Consider the following 16,897-nt stretch of genomic DNA (forward strand, 5'->3'; position numbering starts at 1 on the left):
AACCCCCCGGGTCTCCCCTGGCCTGGTCCCAGCCCCCGGCTCCCCTCTCTGTGTTGCCATGGCCCTCAGAGGGGGCACAAGCAGGGAGCACCCAGCTTCCTGCAGGGACAGCAGCTCTCCAGTGGGCACCCCTGGATTTTGCAGAGGCCTTCCGGGAGATCTGTCCTGCAGGACACGGTTACACGTACTCCAGCTCGGACATCCGTCTGTCCATGAGGAAAGCCGAGGACGAGGAGCTGGCCAGGCCCTCACAGGAGCAAAGTCACCAGAGCAACAGGACACGCCCAGGGCCGGCAGAGAGGCAGCCGCTCCAGGGGGGTGCCCACACATGGCAGGAAGCTGGCACCACCTCTGCTGCGGGTATCTGGGCTGGGTATCTTGTTATCTGGGCAGACACCGGTTCCCTCGGGCTCCAGCATTGGGAGAGCCAAGAGGGGGTGTGGCTGGACTCCTTGGTTCTCTCCTGGGGGCATGAGAAAAGCAGAAGCCCCCAGTCCTGGGTGCTTGGGCTCATGTTCAGCGTGCTAAAGGGTTTCACCCTCTTGCTTTCTCATGGGGGGGGTCCAGGGAGTCACGGAGGGGGATCAGGGGCAGCAACAGCCTCCAGCCCAGATGTGCAGCCTTTGCGTTCCCGGCCCCGGTCAATTTGGGCCACTCCCACAGTGCTCAGGGGACCATGCAGTGTTGGGGTTCAAATGTGGGGCTCCCTCCTGCAGAGCCTGCGCTCGGCCCTTTGAGCCCTCTCCCCTGCCCCCCTCCCCCATGCAGCCTCTGGGCTGGCATTTGCCGTTGGACTTGATGCACTGGTGGATTATGGGGCATGGAGGGATGGAGGGGAGGGGTGTCCCATCATCCCCACTGGGGTCTTAGGGGCGGACAGTCCACACCATGCACTAAGTGCAGCTCCTCCACAGGCCCAGGACGGTGGCATGGCAGTGAGACCTGCAGGGGGCAGAGGATGAGGCGGGATGGAGCTGGGCTCAGGAGGGTGGATTTGGACTAGAACTGCGTGATGGACCTCAGCAGGGAGGATGGAGCCGAAGCCCCTGGATTAGCACCTGGGTCTTGCTAGAACACCCACACCTGAAGGGCGGGGGATGAGAGAGTCAGCTTTGGGAGGGAAGAGGCCACAAAGGATGCTAGGAGTCTTGGTGGGATGGGGGCATTGTCACAGAGCCTTGGGGGGACAGGAGACTCCCTTGTCCAGGTGAGTCACCTGGCAGGTGATTTCAGGTGATCATCCTTGGAGGGTCGGAGTGGCACGTCCTCGAAGGGTAGGAGCAGCAGGTGCAGGGGAAGTGTCCCAGCTCTCAGGATGACCCTACAGGGGAAGCCGGAAGCTGGTAGAAGGGAGCAGGTATAGGGTCACGGGCAGAATGTTCCGCAAACTCACTATCTCCCTTCCCTTCCCAGGAGGTGCTCGGGCTGGCCAGGTGAGTCCTCAGCAGGGCCTGAGGGCAGTGTGGCAGGACATGGGAGCTGGGAGCCTCTTACACCCCATGCTACTGTCCCAGGAGGGAGAAAGGGGGTGAGCTGGTGGGGGTGTGTCCCAGTTCCTGGAGGATTTCATGGCTGTCTCTCAGACTGGCACCAGGGACTCTTCCAGCTCTGCCTGGGCCCAGTTTGACTCTCAGCATCTTCTCTGGGGGGTGGACTGTGCGGGACAGGAACCCTGGGAATCACCTCAGAGCACACCCCAGAACAGGAAGTGTTCTTTTCCCTGGGCCCAGGGCTCAGTGTCCTGGAAAAAAATCCAGAATCCTGAATCGGCTCCTTCCCTCCCATCTGCCTCTCCCCGCCCTTGCCCTTCCCTCCAACTCCGTTCCTGCCCCCGCTCGGTCGATTCTCTCTTGAACTTGTTCTGTCCCCAAAGAACCAGGAGCCCCCTAATCCTCAGATCTTAGTGGCCCCTTGTGTCCTGCACCCCTCAGCCGTGCTTCTCTGCCCGCCCTTCTTCCCTCTCTCCCTCCCTTCTGCCTACCCACTGCCAAAACACCCTGGGGAGGGGCTCCAGGAAGGACCCTGTGATCCTGGGAAGGTCTGTGTCCACCCCCAGCCCCTCCTCGGGACAGCTTCTGTGGGATTCGTGTCTGAGATGTGAGACAGGGCCCTGTGCTGGCCTGTCCCATTTGGCATTTGATCATTCAAACCCACGGTCTGAAGATTAGTGATGAGTCAAGACAATGGGCATAAGGTGCCCAGCAGAGTGCCCAGCCAGACGCAGGCACACCTGGAATGAGCGGACACACAGAGCAGGGGGACCTGGTCACAGAGGCCACAAGAGTGACCCTGTCCCGTTTCCGCTCAGGTGGAGACCAGCGTGACCCACGTCCCTGCCTGGGTTCCAGGTGAGTCCTCTGTGCTCCTAGCGCTCCGGGAAGGGGAAGGAGCTGGGGGAGTTTCCCCCGAGAGCTCGGATCAGCTGGGGCTGAGCCTGAAAAACAAGTGACAATTTTTTCCCCGGGAACTCAGTCCCCTTTATGCCACCAAAGGTCAGCAAGACGCTGACAGGCCCTGCCTGTGTCCACCCCACACCCTGAGGGTGGGAGCACTGGTCCAGGGGTGCTGTGGGCCCTGGGAGCACTTCCTCACCAGTAAGTGCCACTTCCTTCCAATGTTGGTTGTCTTTATACAACGTGAGGCCACATCCCGTGATGCTCAGGGCTGCTCCTGACTCCAGTAGTGCCTGGGGGTCCCTACAGTGCATGCAGAGCATCTGCTCAGTGCTTCCATCTTCTCCAGAGAGTGGTCAGGGCTCTGCAGAGTCTGGAGGGTGAGGGGCAGGCACAGCTGGGCCTGCAGCTTCCTCTCCCAGAGCCTGGCCACTAAGGCTGGCCCCAGCCACTAAGGGCCCCCAGCAAGGAGGCGCTAATGTTCAAGCCGAACTCTGTCAACCATAAAGCGCTTTGCCAGCAGGAGAAGAAGCTAAGGTGGGGGGCTGGAGAGATAGCACAGTGGGTAGGGCGTTTGCCTTACAGGAGGCCGACCCAGGTTCGATTCCCAACAGCCCATATGGCCTCCTGAGCACCACCAGGAGTAATTCCTGAGCACAGAGCCAGGGTTAACACCTGTGCATCGCCGGGTGTGACCCAAAAAGAAAGAGAGAGAGAGAGAGAGAGAGAGAGAGAGAGAGAGAGAGAGAGAGAGAGAGTGTGTGTCTAAGGTGGGCTCCCAGAGGCCCAGGAACCGGTTCTGGCCCCACAGACAGGCTGGCCCTGGACAGAGGCCCAGCCAGAAAGCCACGGTCTCTGCTCCTGACCGGCGTAGTGTATGTGTGTGTGTGTGTGTGGGGGGGGGGGGGGGAGGGAGGTGCTAAGATGCCCTAGAAGGGCTGGGCCGTATTTCAGCAGGCAGAGGTGGCCGGCCCCGGCATCCCTCTTTGTCCCCCACCAGCGAGAAGGGGCACACTAGGCCAGCTTCCCAAGAGGCACTGTTCAGGGGTGGAGAGACGGGGCTAGGAGCCAGGACCCACCTGTTCTCCGCTCCCCTCTCCCCTGCAGAACACGCCGGAGGCAGACCCACACAGCCCCTGCCTGCCCAGAGGAGTCCAGAGACCTGGACGCAAGTGCCAGCACCTGCTCCCAGCCCCACGGAGGTGCCGGTGGCCCTGGGCCCCCCAGGTACGTACATGCCACAGCCCCCCACAGGCCCTCCTCCCCAGACGGCTCTCAGCCATCCCCCAGTCGCCTCCTGGCCTCTGTGTGGGGCACTGGTCCTGCACAGGAGAGGACGGGGAAGGAGTGTCTTGGGGAGGGCGTCTCTCAGAGCCGTTCCTGGGGAATCCGGGGCTACCCCTTATAGATGGGAGCTGCCCCCTGCATCCACTGAGTATGGGGGTGGGGTGAGATGGGGTGGGGAGAGGGCTGACCCTGGAGAAGGAGCATCCATGTTCTCAGGGGTGTGACCACCTCGGGGCCTATATCCCCCACTCTGGGCAGCTCCAGGGCTGAGGGCGGATGGTGGCTCCCAGTGAGCGAGCCCGGGCCCTGACCGGGTCTCCGCCCAGTGCCTTGTGGGACCCGGGGCAAGGGAAGCCAGGCCTGCATTACCACTGGGGCACCCTGCATGGGCTGAAGGGTGTCCCTCCTATGGCCTGGCCAGGGCTCGGTGCCCACTTTGTTTGAAGGGGTACTAGGGAAACCCTCCCAGTGATTCCCAAGGAGCCAGGCTGGCAGTGTAATGCAAGGCCCCAGGATGCAGCATTGCTCAGGCCCTGCAGTCTGAGGATTGGCTGAACCCCCTGCAGTGGTAGGGGGCCTCCGGGGCTGCCCCTTGGGGTCCCGGGAGTTAGCCAGGACAGCTGCATGCAGGCTAGCATCCTATCTGCAGTTCTGGCTCTCCAACCCCATCCCTGAGCCCATCCTCCTTCCTGTTGAGCACCTCCCAGAGTCTCAGGCACGCCCAACAGCTGGGATCTGGGCAGTGCTGCCCACACCTTACTCTGCATGACCCCCTGACTGAAGGATTCCCAGCCTGTCCTGCTCTGGGGTGGAAACAGGTCCATGGGAAGATGACCAGGACTCAGAGTCACCAGGAGAAAGTCCAGTACAGAGGAGAGAATACAGAGGCACCCAGGCTGCCTGGGGCAGGGTTGGGACAGAACTGCTGATGAGGTTTGCAAATTCCCGGTGCTTGAGCTGCTTCTAGTCCCTGAGGAGGCCCCTGGCAGCGGGGCAGCAGACAGACATGCCCTGGGTGGGGCCATGGAGCCTCAGCAGCTGAGAGGGTTCTGAGCACCCCCAAAAGGCACAGGAACCTGGGCGAAGATGCTTCACAGTGACTCTGAGACCATCAGGAAACTGGTGCATCTTGCGGGGAGGGAGGTGTATCCAGCAGTGCTTGGGGGACCATGTCGGGGTCCTGCTTGCAAAGCCTGTGCTCCCCACCTTTCCAACGCCCCCCTGGTGTGCGGCTTGCATTTTTGTGACTGAGTTCCCAGGGGATAGCATGCCGTCCTACCCAAGTGGTGCCCCGGCGGTGGGGTGGGGGGAGTCATAATCCGAATCACTCACACTCAAGGCCCTGCTCAGGGATACCAGCCCACTTCTCCCCATGCCCCCTACTTACTACATCTGTCTGTCCATCTGTCTGGCAAGCGTGGTGCCAGGGAAGCACTGGGCACTGTGGTGGGAGCCAGGCTGCGGTCAGTCGAGGTTTGAGGAGGCCTCGTGGTGATGCTGAGATCTCTTCAGCCCTGTGGGTCTCTGGAATGGGGCGACTTCTGCGCACCCTATCCCGGGCAAGTGTCTGTGGGCCCCTCTGCTCCCCACTCCCTTCAAAAATTCCTGCCCTCCTCTGCACCACCCTCACCCCTGCCATGCCCTCTCCACAGACATGGACAGATGCGTCCCCAACATCTGCGGCCCCGGGACCTGTGTGAACCTCCCCGATGGCTACAGATGCCTGTGCGGCCCCGGCTACCAGCTGCACCCTAGTCAGGCCTACTGCACGGGTACCACTCGGGACTCCCTGCAGGGGAGGTAGTGGGGGGAGGCCCAGGGAAGAAGGTGGCACAGCTCTGGGGTGGGGGAAGGGGCCGAGCGATGATACAGCAGGTAGGCCTTGCATGCAACCGGCCCCAGGTTCGATCCCCAGCATCCCATATAGTCCCCCAAGCACTGTTGGGAGTAATTCCTGAGTGTAGAGCCAGGAGGAACCCCTGAGCATCGCTGAGTGTGAACACAGCAACACAGAAGAATTAAAGTCTCAGCATCAGCCTGATCGGGGCAGACCTGCCTCTGGGAGCACCACCCGGTGGGATTCTGGTACCCTGAGAGGGGTGCTCACTCCAGTGTTCCTCTCCCCAGCTCATGGGGATGACAGCCACCAATAATCCTGGAACTGTCCTGCCCCACACACTAACTGCTCGCTCCCTTGTGGACCAGAACAATCTTGGTCCTAAATGTCTTCATGGGGCCACCCTTGCGGGAAAGAGGCAGGCAGACCCCTGTGACCATTCCCACCCCCATATGTTCATACAAGGGAGAAACATTCACTGTGACCACCAAGGAGACAGGAAATGGCTCTCAGGCCCCTGGGGAGAGGGAGGAGGTCAGCGTGGAGGTGCAGGTGTGCCCACAGTCCAGCTCATGGACCCCCAGTCTCAGAGAGTCTCACCTCCCCGCTCCCTCCCACCCATCTGGCTGCCCTTGGTGAACCTGTCCCTCCCCTCTGCCAGATGACAACGAGTGTCTGCGGGATCCGTGTCGGGGACGTGGGCGCTGCATCAACCGCGTGGGCTCCTATTCCTGCTCCTGCTTCCCCGGCTACACACTGGGCCCCGCGGGAGCTGCGCACACGTGCCACGGTGAGTCCAGCCTGTCCTGCCCCAGGATGGGCACCCGGGGTGGGAAAGGGTCCATGGGAAGATGACCAGGACTCTGAGCCACCAGGAGGAAACCCAGTACAGAGGGGGTACAGATGCCCCCAGCCTGCCCCAGGGGAGCAGGGTCGGGACACACTGCAGATGAGGTTTGCAAATTCCCAGTGCTCGGAGCTGCTTCTAGTCCCTGAGGAGGCCCCTGGCGGCAGGGGCAGCAGACAGACATGCCCTGCGTGGGGCCATGGGGCCTCAGCACCTGAGAGGGCTCTAAGCACCCCCAAAAGGCACAGGAACCCGGGCAAAGATGCTTCACACATGACTCTGAGACCATCAGGAAATTGGTGCATCTTGCGGGGAGGGAGGTGTATCCAGCAGCGCTTGGGGGAACCACGTTGTGCCGGGGATGAAACTGGGGGCCCTGCATGCAAAGCCTGTGCTCCCCACTTTTCCAATGGCCCCTGGTGCTCGGCTTGCATTTTTGTGACTGAGTTCCCAGGGGATAGCATGCCGCCCTTCACAACTGGTGCCTGGGGAGTCATGATCCGAATCAGGTCACAGCACCTGCTCAGCTCTGCAGTCTTGGGGCTGGTTCTCGCCGGGCCAGCCCTGCAGTGCTCACGGTCGCTCCTGGAGGCCAGGAAGGCTGTGTCTCTCCCTTGTCCAACGTCCCCTGCATTCCACACCCCCCCAGGATCTGGTCTACAAAGACCTCAGTCCCTACCCAGCGGGATCTCCCCTGCTGTCCCGTGGACCTGCTCCTCCTGTTCTCATCCCTCCGGGACTAGAGCAGGGCAAAGTGAGGACCCAGCTTATCAGAAATGCTGGAGGGTTGTTAGAATGCGGGTTCCAGGGCCTGGCCGGCACTGGTGGGTCAGAATCCCCAGGTGTAGGCCTGGAACTGTGCATTTTACAGCTTCTGCCAACTCTGAGCACTGATGCTTTAGAGCTACGTCTGGGCCAGGCTGTGGCTCTGGTAGAGTCACACAAGGGTTTGCAAAGCCAAGACCCTGAGCTCCTGCCCCGGCTCCATACGCCCCTGGGAATGGCCCCGGTATGGTCCCCGCAAAGAAAGTGCTGCCCAAGTAGAAATCCAGAAACAAAGGCTCGTTATTCCAGCCATCCAGTCAGCAGCTGGGGGGATCTGGGCTGGGCACTGGGGGCACTGATAGTAGGAGGCAGCCGGGGAAAGGCGAGTGGACAGTTGTTTGAAGCCTGGGTCCGGAGGCAGTCCTGGGAAGGCTATTAGGTTGAAGGGGAGAGACTGGGGGTCCCAGGGAGTCGGGGAGAATGGTCGTGCTAGGGGGTGGGCGGTCCCCCAGACCAGGCACGTGGTCAGTTGGGCTGAGACTAGCAGGGGTGGCATAAAGGTGGGGACACGTCCATACCCTTCAGCTGCCTGGGCAGCTGTCTCACAGGTGCTGTACCCCTGTCCTGTCGGGAGGCCCCAGAGAAACCACAGGATCCTCTGGGAGCAGGATCCAGCCAGCAGGGAACGTACCCCTCAGGCCATGCCAGCTGGACTACTACCCACACCCAGGACTGGCCCTTGCTCTGAATGAGGAGATAGCCCCCGAGGCCCCCTGAGGATTCCCTGGTAGCCTCCCCTCAGAGAGAGAAGCCCAGGGCTGTGCAGGGCCTGAGCTGGGACAGGCTCAGCACCCCCCCAATCACAGCTGCAGCAGGGGCATCCCTGGGCTCAAGCCCCCAAGGGCTGTCCTGGGACCCCCCCTCCCCCCAGCAAGGCACAGCCCACATCTAGAATTTTTCTTTCCTTTTTTTTTTTTTTTTTTTTTTTTTGCTTTTTGGGTCACACCTGGCAATACTCAGGGGTTACTCCTGGCTTTGCACTCAGGAATTACTCCTGGTGGTACTCGGGGGACCATATGGGATGCTGGGATTGAAGCCGGGTTGGCCATGTGCAAAGCAAATGCCCTACCCATGGTACTATTGCTCCAGCCCCCATCCAGAACTTTCTGTGTGTTCCCAGACATAGACGAGTGTGAGCGGCCTGGGGTATGCGGCAGCGGCGGGCAGTGTGTCAACACAGACGGCTCATACCACTGCGAGTGTGAGCAGGGCTACGTCATGGTGAGGAGGGGGCACTGCCAAGGTAAGGATCAGGGCAAGCCTCTGCCCCCCTCCGGTCACCCGGGCTTCCGAGTCTGACTGAGCCTGCCCCCACCTCACCCTCTGAGAAATGGGCAGGCAGCCTGGCCTGAGGCTCCTGGACAAACAGCACCCAGCATATAGTGGGGGGCAACAGTTCCTTGATGCTTCTGGGGTCTCTTCCACGGCCTCATGCAAGCGGGCGTGATGGTCGGTCCCCTGGTCTCGTTCTGATCAGCAGGGGAGTTTCCATCAGCTGTCTCCGGCTTACCCCATCTTAGGCGGGTGGTCCCCCTCTCCCCAGAGGTCAGCACATTGGTGTTGAAGTTGGAGGGCCGATCAGTGCAGCCCACAGCTAGAGCCCAGAACTGCCCGACCCACCTGAGCAGCACCAGCTGAGCAGGCGTGCCGGCCCCAGTCCCAGGGGTGGCGGGCCTGATGTGGGGGTCCCTGGTGACTCACTGGAGCAGCTCAGAGAGGCTAGAACCCTGATGAGCTCCTTCGGTTGGTTTCGGGAATGGTTTCCCCCACACGGGGAGGGGGGCACATTCACACTCTTAGCTGGCTCGGGTGGGGGGCAGAGGGGCCACTCTGGATGTTGGCACCCTTATGCCTTGCTGGGGTGCTGGTCTAAGGGAAGAAGCCAGCATAGACCAGGTGGCATGGTGTGAGCCAGCACCCCCAACCCCGGTGATGGGGACACGGCTCTCTGCATCAGGGTCATGAGGGCCCCAGCGAGCCGAAGCTTTGTCCCCTCCCACCCCCACTGAAAGACCCCCAACACCCACTCAAGTCCCTCCTCCCTTGCCAGCCCTCTCTGCTCTCCCCTTGCGGTCTGGCCTCAGCTATGCCCCTCATCCTCTTCATCTCCCGAGGCAGGATTGCTCAGGCCTCCGCTGACCTTCGCAAATGCTCTCCGGAGTGAGGGGAGGCACCCAAGAGAGTTCCTGCAAGGGGGGGTCCTGCAGCTCCTTTCATTCTGCCGTCTTTCTGCAGAGAGGCTCTGAGTTTAGCCTGGTGCCTCCACCACCCCAGGGGGCTCCTGGCTGATCTCTCAGAGACAGGGCTGATGTCAGTCCTCCGAGAGGGTTGAGGAGTTTTGGGGTGCTCCTTGCTGGCACTCCACTGGATAACCACCCACCCTGTCTCATCTCCTGGACCCTCAGGGTGAAGTTTGGGGCTTGCCAGCCCGCCAGGCCCCTAGGCTATTGTGGGTCTGCCTTCTACAAGACCAGCCCCTGGGGGAAATGGGATCTCAGCCCCCCACACCCAGGCCCATCCCCGGCTGTGGCCTGGCTCGAGCTTCAGTGCCCCTGGGAGGTCAGGGAGAAGAGGGGGCATGTCCTGACGCTTGGCCCCGTCCTTCCTCCTCCTCCTCTCCCTCCCCCTCCTCCCCCTCCTCCTCCTCTTCCTCCTCCTCCTCTCCTCCCCCTCCTCTTCCTCTTCCTCCTCCTCCTCCTCTTTCTCCCCCTCCTCTTCCCCATCCTCCTCCTCCATCCTGTGCCAACTCTGTCCTCTATCTGCCTGTAAGGGCCACAGTGCCTCTGAGTGTTAGGAAGCTGCAGTCATCCCATTTCCTGCTGCTCATCCTGCTCCAGCTCTCTGTGGTCCTCACCTTGGCTCGGTGCCTTCACCATGGTCCCCTAGGGCCCAGCCCTGCCCCAGCTGCACACGGTCCCCCTGCTCATGTCCCTCCTCCCGTGCTCCCATGTCCCTCCTCCCATGCTCCCGTCCATCCCTCCTGGCTGCTGCTCCCAGGTCTCACGGCAGGGGCTGCTGAGAGCTCCCCCCACCCCGCCCCAACTTGTCGTTCTCAGCTGGAGCCTTGCCAGCTGCCCCCGAACATCAGCCTCAGGCGGGTTGTGGGGTCCAGCTTCAGTCTTGGTTTCAGGGTGCAGGACGCTCGCTTGGCCTTCACTGCCCTGCCCATGGCTGACTCTGATTCTGGGGCTCTGACAGGCTCATGTACTCGATGGCAGTCATTGCCACCCTTGTAAAGGGACAGGAGTCCCCTGGGCAGAGAGAGATGAGCCCCAAGCCCCACTTGGGGGGTAGAGTGCAGGTGCCGGCCCCTGCCCAGCCTGGAAGTCAGCTTCTGCTCCAGCTGATGCTCATCCAGAACCTTCTCCCAGCCGGGACCGGGTGGGACGTGGCGCGGGGAGGTCCAGACAATGCTCACTGTTTCCACATCCCTGTCGGTCCAGAATCTTTCCCTGCTGAGGACAGGGTCAGGACCCGGCTGCCCTCCCCCGCTTCCGCCCTCCCCCCCCCCCCAACCCCATGCATGACGGACTGGGTTATTTTTCAGATATCGACGAATGCCGTCAGCCTGGCACCTGCCCCGATGCGAGATGCCTCAACTCCCCCGGCTCCTACGCATGCCTGGCCTGTGAGCCGGGCTTCCGGGGCCTGGGCGGGAGCTGTGTAGGTGAGGGCCGCGGGCCAAGGGGCTGGGGCCTCCTGGGGCCCACACACAGGAAGGGCAGGAGCTGGGCGAGGGGCATCTGTGGGAGGCCATTGTCCTCCACGGTCCGGCTGGGCCTGAGGCGGGTGTGCTTGGGTGACCAGTGCTCTGCCCTCTGAGTCAGCGAGGGTGCGGCCCCCTGGCCCTTGGGCCGTATCTGTCTGGTAGCTACTGGCCCAGATGCCAGATGCTTCTGTGGCTGCCTCCTGCCATGGGTGGGAGGTTGCTGGTGTTCCCAAAAGAGGCAGCCAGACCCACCGTGCTCCCAGGATGTCGCTAGTACTCTCCTGACCACCCCCCCACGCATCGTCAAAGGGTCAGCTGAGCAGCCGGTGCTCCTGCCTGGGGGCTGTCCGCACCCCACTACTCCCACCCAGGCCCTGCAGGAAGAGGGTGCGTGCTTCCGAGTGTCGGGGGCGCTGCCTCTGAATAGCTCCTTTGAGGCTCCCAAGAGGGCAGCCAATTCCCAGGCCCCGGGGACTGGCCACTCTCGCTGCACTGCCCACCCATCTCCCAGGCACAGGGGCCCCAGCCTGTCTGATTGACAGCAGGGAGGTTGGAGAGATGTAGACCCACTGGTGGGTGAACCCCGCTTTGGGGGTCCCTTCACTCACTGCTGGGGTTTTTGGAAGGGCTGAGCCCGCCCCAGAGCTGGGGTGGGTCTTGGCCCCCTTTTCTGGGTCCGAGGCAGGGTGCTTCATGAGGTGAGCTGGCAGCAGCGATGGGGGGAGAGGGTAGGATGGGAGCAGGAATAGGCGCCTGGCCCTCGCGGGGCGCTGTCAGGCTACTCCCCCTCTTCCATCACTTGAGAATCTAAGCCACGTGGGGTGGGCTTGAGAGAGAGAAGCCGCCAGTCACCCTCCCTGGGCTTCCTTCTCTCAGATGTGAATGAGTGTCTGACCCCCGGGGTCTGCACCCATGGAAGCTGCACCAACCTGGAGGGCTCCTTCCGGTGCTCCTGCGAGCCAGGCTATGAGCTCACCTCCGACCAGAAGGGCTGTCGAGGTAGGCAGAGCCCAGAGGGCCTCCATCCACCTCCAGGGCTGCGTGTGGCCTGTCTGTCTGAAGACCACCCCCACCTCTCACCTAGACCCCCACCCCCTCCCGTCCCTGCCTCCGGAGCCCCTCACGGGACCCCATGGCCATTGCAGATGTGGACGAATGCGCCCACCGGGCTTCGTGCCCTGGGGGCCTCTGCCTGAACACTGAGGGCTCCTTCACCTGCTCAGCCTGCGAGAGCGGGTACTGGGTGAATGAAGAGGGCACCGCCTGCCAAGGTGAGCCGGGGCCTGGGTGACGGGCACGCCAGGGCCACAGACCACCTCCCACCCAGAGAGTGACCAGCATATGCCTCCGAGCCCTGGGCCCCGGGGAGAACCTCTGTCTGGGAGTCCCAGAAGAGGGGCGCCAGGGGCCGAGTAGAGCCAGGAATGTCAGCCAGCTCTGGGCCTACAGAAGGCTCCTAACCAGGGCCTGCCCGTCCCAGGGTGCTGGGGGCGTCCATCAGCTCAGACAGTGGGGAGGGGAAGCAGAAGGGGTGAGGTGTTTTGTCTTGCCAGCCTCGATGGGGTGGCTCTGGGGGTCACCCTGACTGGCTGTGATCCCTCAGACCTGGACGAGTGTGCCTTTCCGGGAGTCTGCCCTGACGGAGTCTGTACCAACACGGTGGGCTCCTTCACCTGCCAGCCCTGTGACCCAGGCTACCAGCCAAGCCCCCTGGGCCGCACGTGTGAAGGTAAGTGCAGGGCAGAGAGAGGTGTGATGGGGTCAGGGAGGGCTGCTTTCGGGCCAGGATACCCCTGGACACCTCTGGACATCTCAGGTGGGCGGTGGGCTAGTTGCGAGGAGGTAGGCTTTCTCAGCCGGGCTGAGCATCAAATCACTGAGCCATACCTGTGCGGCTTCCTGGGCCCAACTGGGAGCTGAGTTGGTGGCTGGAGCTCCTCTGGGTTCCTTGGAATGGCCCAGAACGGGCGGGTGAAGCTGGAGTGGGGATGAAAAGAGCACGGGTGTCTGCCCCGCACCTGTAGGCCAGGGGGACGACCTCCGACCATTCCCTCCCTGTATGGGTTGTGTGTACTTCCAATGTCACCCTTTCCGCCTCTCCCCAACACCCAAGCCACTTCAACCAGAACACTGGAGGGTTCAGGGGCTGGGACTGCAGGCGTCCCCGGCGGGGGGTCGAGGAGGGGCATTGTGTGTGGCTGAAGAAACTGAGTCCAAGGGAGCTGCCTGGTGGACCACAGAGCTGTGGTCACGTGGCCCTGCTCCTCCCAGCTACATCCCCTTTAAGGGCCCAGGCCCCTGCGGGTGGTTCGTGGCCAGGGGTGCAGACTCAGCAGCCTGTGGCTCCCGCTGTGCCCTGCAGACGTGAACGAGTGTGAAGCCCTTCCGGGCAGCTGCCAGGGTGGCGAGTGCAAGAACACAGCGGGCTCCTACCAGTGCGTGTGTCCCCAGGGCTTCCAGCTGGCCAACGGCACTGTGTGTGTGGGTGAGCGGCTCGGGTACCCCCTCCAGGGAATCAGGGGCTGGGCAGCGTGGGGATCCGCAGCCATGCCACTGCCCCTGCCTGTCCTCTCTCTGCAGATGTGGACGAGTGCTCAGGGGAGCAGCACTGTGCGCCCCGGGGCGAGTGTCTCAACAGCATGGGCTCCTTCTTCTGTCTGTGTGCCCCCGGCTACACCCCCACGGATGGGGCCACCCGCTGCCAAGGTGAGAAGCCCCTAGGCCCAGGGCACACTTGCCAGCAGGAGCGGGTGCTGGAGGCTCTGTCTGGACTAATATCAAGTCAGGCTAGAGCGATGGGACAGTGGGAGGCCAACCCAAGTTTGATCCCCAGCACCCCATAGGGTCCCCTGAGCAGGCCAGGAGTGATTCCTCAGTGCAGAGCCAGGAGTAACCAGAGTATACTCAAAAAAAAAAAAAAAAAAAACAAGGGGGCTAGAGTAATAGGACAGCTGGAGAGCACAGGGCGTTTGCCTTGCATGCGACCGACCGGGTTCGATTCCCAGCATCCCATATAGTCCCCTGAGCACTTCCAGGAGTAATTCCTGAGTGCAAAGCCAGGAGTAACCCCTGTGCATCACTGGGTGTGGCCCCCCAAAAAATAAATAAAAAATAGGGCTGGAGCAATAGTACAGTGGGTAGGGCGTTTGCCTTGCATGTGGCCAACACGGCCGACCCAAGTTCGATTCCTCTGCCCCTCTCGGAGAGCCTGGCAAGCAACCGAGAGTATCTTGCCCACACGGCAAAGACTGGCAAGTACCCGTGACGTGTTCGATATGCCAAACACAGTAACAAGTCTCACAATGTTACTGGGCCCACTCAAGCAAATCGACGAACAACGGGAGGACAGTGACAGTGACAGACTAACGTAAAGTGCTGGGGGGAAGGGAATTTTGGCAGACTAAGAGGGGGTCCCCAGGATTCCAGGAGGAATTGGGGTTTCCACTAAGGCTGCCTCCTGGGGTCCACAGCAAGCAGGCACCCTCCCAGCTCCAAGTGTTGTTCCTTCCCCCTTAACAGTGCCAGGGCCCCTCACCACAGCCCTCGCCTCTCAGGCCGCCCGCCCCACTCACCCTGAGCCACCTGCTGCCTCCTAAGGGCCAGAGGAAGCTGGCCTGACCCACATGTCTGTTCCAGATGTGGACGAGTGTGCAGGCCCCGACCGGTGTCAGGGCGGCCGCTGCATCAACACGGATGGCTCCTTCCACTGTCTCTGCAACACTGGCTTCCAGCCTGCCGCCGAGAGCACCGAGTGTGTGGGTAAGGGCTTCCTCGGTGGCTGTGATCGGTCAGTCATACCCCCACTGCCGGGACCACCTGCCTGGGAAGCTGGGATGGATGGGGCCTGGCTGCTCGAGGGAACGGCACGGATGGCAAAGGGCAGAAGACCAACAGAGCCCCTCATGCTAACAGAGCAGACAGTGTTTTAGAGCCATGTTGGTCCAGTGGCGCTTTCTTAAGTACCCGCCAGCCTCCTCTGGGAGAAGTAGTTAGGGGCCACCTTAAAATTGAGCCGTGAGGGGCTGGAGAGATAGCACAGTGGGTAGGGCATTTGCCTTGCACGCGGCCAACCTGGGTTCAATTCCCAGCATCCCATATGGTCCCCTGAGCACCGCCAGGAGTAACTCCTGAGTGCAGAGCCAGGAATAACCCGTTGCATTGCCGGGTGAGACCCAAAATTGAGCCGTGAGACAGAGGTGGGGTGAGGTGAGGTGAGGTGAGGTGAGAACCGCTCTCTGGAACACACCTGCCAAGGGTCCCCTCTGATGGAGTGACTGCAGAGCTCTACTGGAGGTGGCATGGGGGTCAGGGGACCAAAAAGACTCAGAGCTCCCCTCCTAGATGCTCCGTGGGGAGGGCAGACTTGGAACCGGATGTTTTGGGACTGACCTGAGACAAGGAATTCAGAACAGATGGAGGAAACCAGAGCTTGTCTGGGATGGGAGGGGCCAGCGAGGTGAGACAGAAGCCTGACACTCCTGTCCCCTTCTGCTGGCCCTGGGGACAGACATCAATGAGTGTGAGGACTACAGCCGTCCAGTGTGTGGGGCCTGGCGGTGCGAGAACAGCCTCGGCTCCTTCCGCTGCGTGCGGGGCTGCCAGCCTGGTTTCCACCTGGCACCAACGGGCGAATGCATTGGTGAGTGGGCAGCGAGGGCACGGGGAGTGGCTGATTCCTAGGGTCCGGCCAGGTACTTTCCTCCAGAGGAATTTTTTTTTTTTGGCCACTGTTTACCAGTTACTTTTCGCCAAACTGGGGTGGGGGTGGGGGTTGGAGGGTTCATAGACCCGATAAACAGGCAAACATTCCCAGCAAACTGACCAAGCTCTCCCCGCCGCCCCCAGACATCGACGAGTGTGCCAACGACACCATGTGTGGCAGTCACGGCTTCTGCGACAACACCGACGGCTCCTTCCGCTGCCTCTGCGACCAGGGCTTCGAGAACTCCGCCTCGGGCTGGGACTGCGTGGGTGAGAAGCTCGTAGGCCCCACCCCCCACCCCCACCGCCCCCTGGTGCCAGGGTACAGCCCGGGGTTACCGTGCAGAGTGGCCAGGGCTGGGGCTCCTGTCTGCACAGTAGGCCCTAGAGAGCGGGCGAGGCAGGGCGAGCTCATAGCTCATACCTACCTGTGATTGGCACCTTGGCCAGGCTGTGTGTGTGGGGGGGGGGGGGTGGTGTTGGGGGGTAGTCCTCAAGGTTTCTAGAGCCGGGACACACTTGACAGGAACATCCTTTCCTCGGGGTCTGTCGGGGGGCTTCACCCTCCTCTTCCTCCCCCTGCCCCGTGAGCTAACTCAGACCCCCCCTTCAGCTCCTGCTGGGCTGCACCTGCTTCTCTGGGCAGGGGTGGGGAGGGGCCCCAGGGCTTCCCCTAACCACCAGCCCATCCTCCCGGCCACAGACGTGAACGAGTGTGAGCTCATGCTGGCCGTGTGCGGGGCGGCACTCTGCGAGAATGTGGAGGGCTCCTTCCTGTGCCTCTGTGCCAGTGATCTGGAGGAGTACGACGCTCAGGAAGGGCGCTGCCGCCCACGGGGTGCTGGAGGTGAGCCCCTCTAGCCCACCCTGCCGGGCAGGACCGGCCTATTGCTTATGGGGGAGGGAGGGCGCATGTGCGGTTGTGAGTCTGAGAGCCCTGAGGAGATCAGAGATCGGTTCCAGGTGGGAATGAGGGTCCTGGGGTGGAGGTTGGGGAGGGGGGTAGCCGGCTGGGATGAGTCTCTGGGTTCAAAGCCCCCACCCACTGAGGGCGGCCCCAGGGGAGCTCAGATTGAGCCACCCCCCATCCCACCCATCCTGCTCCCCAACACCCCAGCCCTCCTCACCCCTTGGCTGGTGGCTGACATGGGTGGAGGAGGAGGCTGGGCACCACCAAGCTGTACCCAGGGCTCCAGCTGGGGAACCCAGGGAGGAGGGCAGGGTGGTCCGGGGGGATGGGGGGGGGCACAGCGGCCATCACCGTGGGAATGAACAGTCCCGCGCCTGTGCTCAAGCCT

The 16,897-nt window shown here is 62.1% G+C and overlaps 1 protein-coding gene across 1 annotated transcript in view; it reads left to right on the forward strand.

Annotated features, from left to right (window-relative positions):
- The window catches only part of LTBP2 (latent transforming growth factor beta binding protein 2), a 98,551-nt gene that overhangs the window by 76,461 nt on the left and 5,193 nt on the right, over positions 1 to 16,897 (forward strand). Inside the window, exons 13-29 of the mRNA XM_056133339.1 lie at positions 145 to 360; positions 1,414 to 1,433; positions 2,309 to 2,348; positions 3,501 to 3,620; positions 5,333 to 5,452; positions 6,179 to 6,307; positions 8,310 to 8,432; positions 10,737 to 10,856; positions 11,775 to 11,897; positions 12,044 to 12,169; positions 12,502 to 12,627; positions 13,261 to 13,383; positions 13,479 to 13,604; positions 14,535 to 14,657; positions 15,406 to 15,537; positions 15,744 to 15,869; positions 16,303 to 16,446. Coding sequence (XP_055989314.1) covers positions 145 to 360; positions 1,414 to 1,433; positions 2,309 to 2,348; positions 3,501 to 3,620; positions 5,333 to 5,452; positions 6,179 to 6,307; positions 8,310 to 8,432; positions 10,737 to 10,856; positions 11,775 to 11,897; positions 12,044 to 12,169; positions 12,502 to 12,627; positions 13,261 to 13,383; positions 13,479 to 13,604; positions 14,535 to 14,657; positions 15,406 to 15,537; positions 15,744 to 15,869; positions 16,303 to 16,446 — 2,037 coding nt within the window. The remainder of the gene's footprint in view (positions 1 to 144; positions 361 to 1,413; positions 1,434 to 2,308; positions 2,349 to 3,500; positions 3,621 to 5,332; positions 5,453 to 6,178; positions 6,308 to 8,309; positions 8,433 to 10,736; positions 10,857 to 11,774; positions 11,898 to 12,043; positions 12,170 to 12,501; positions 12,628 to 13,260; positions 13,384 to 13,478; positions 13,605 to 14,534; positions 14,658 to 15,405; positions 15,538 to 15,743; positions 15,870 to 16,302; positions 16,447 to 16,897) is intronic.

The sequence above is a fragment of the Sorex fumeus genome, unplaced genomic scaffold (assembly GCF_029834395.1).
Source record: "Sorex fumeus unplaced genomic scaffold, SorFum_2.1 ptg000098l, whole genome shotgun sequence".
NCBI lineage: Eukaryota > Metazoa > Chordata > Mammalia > Eulipotyphla > Soricidae > Sorex > Sorex fumeus.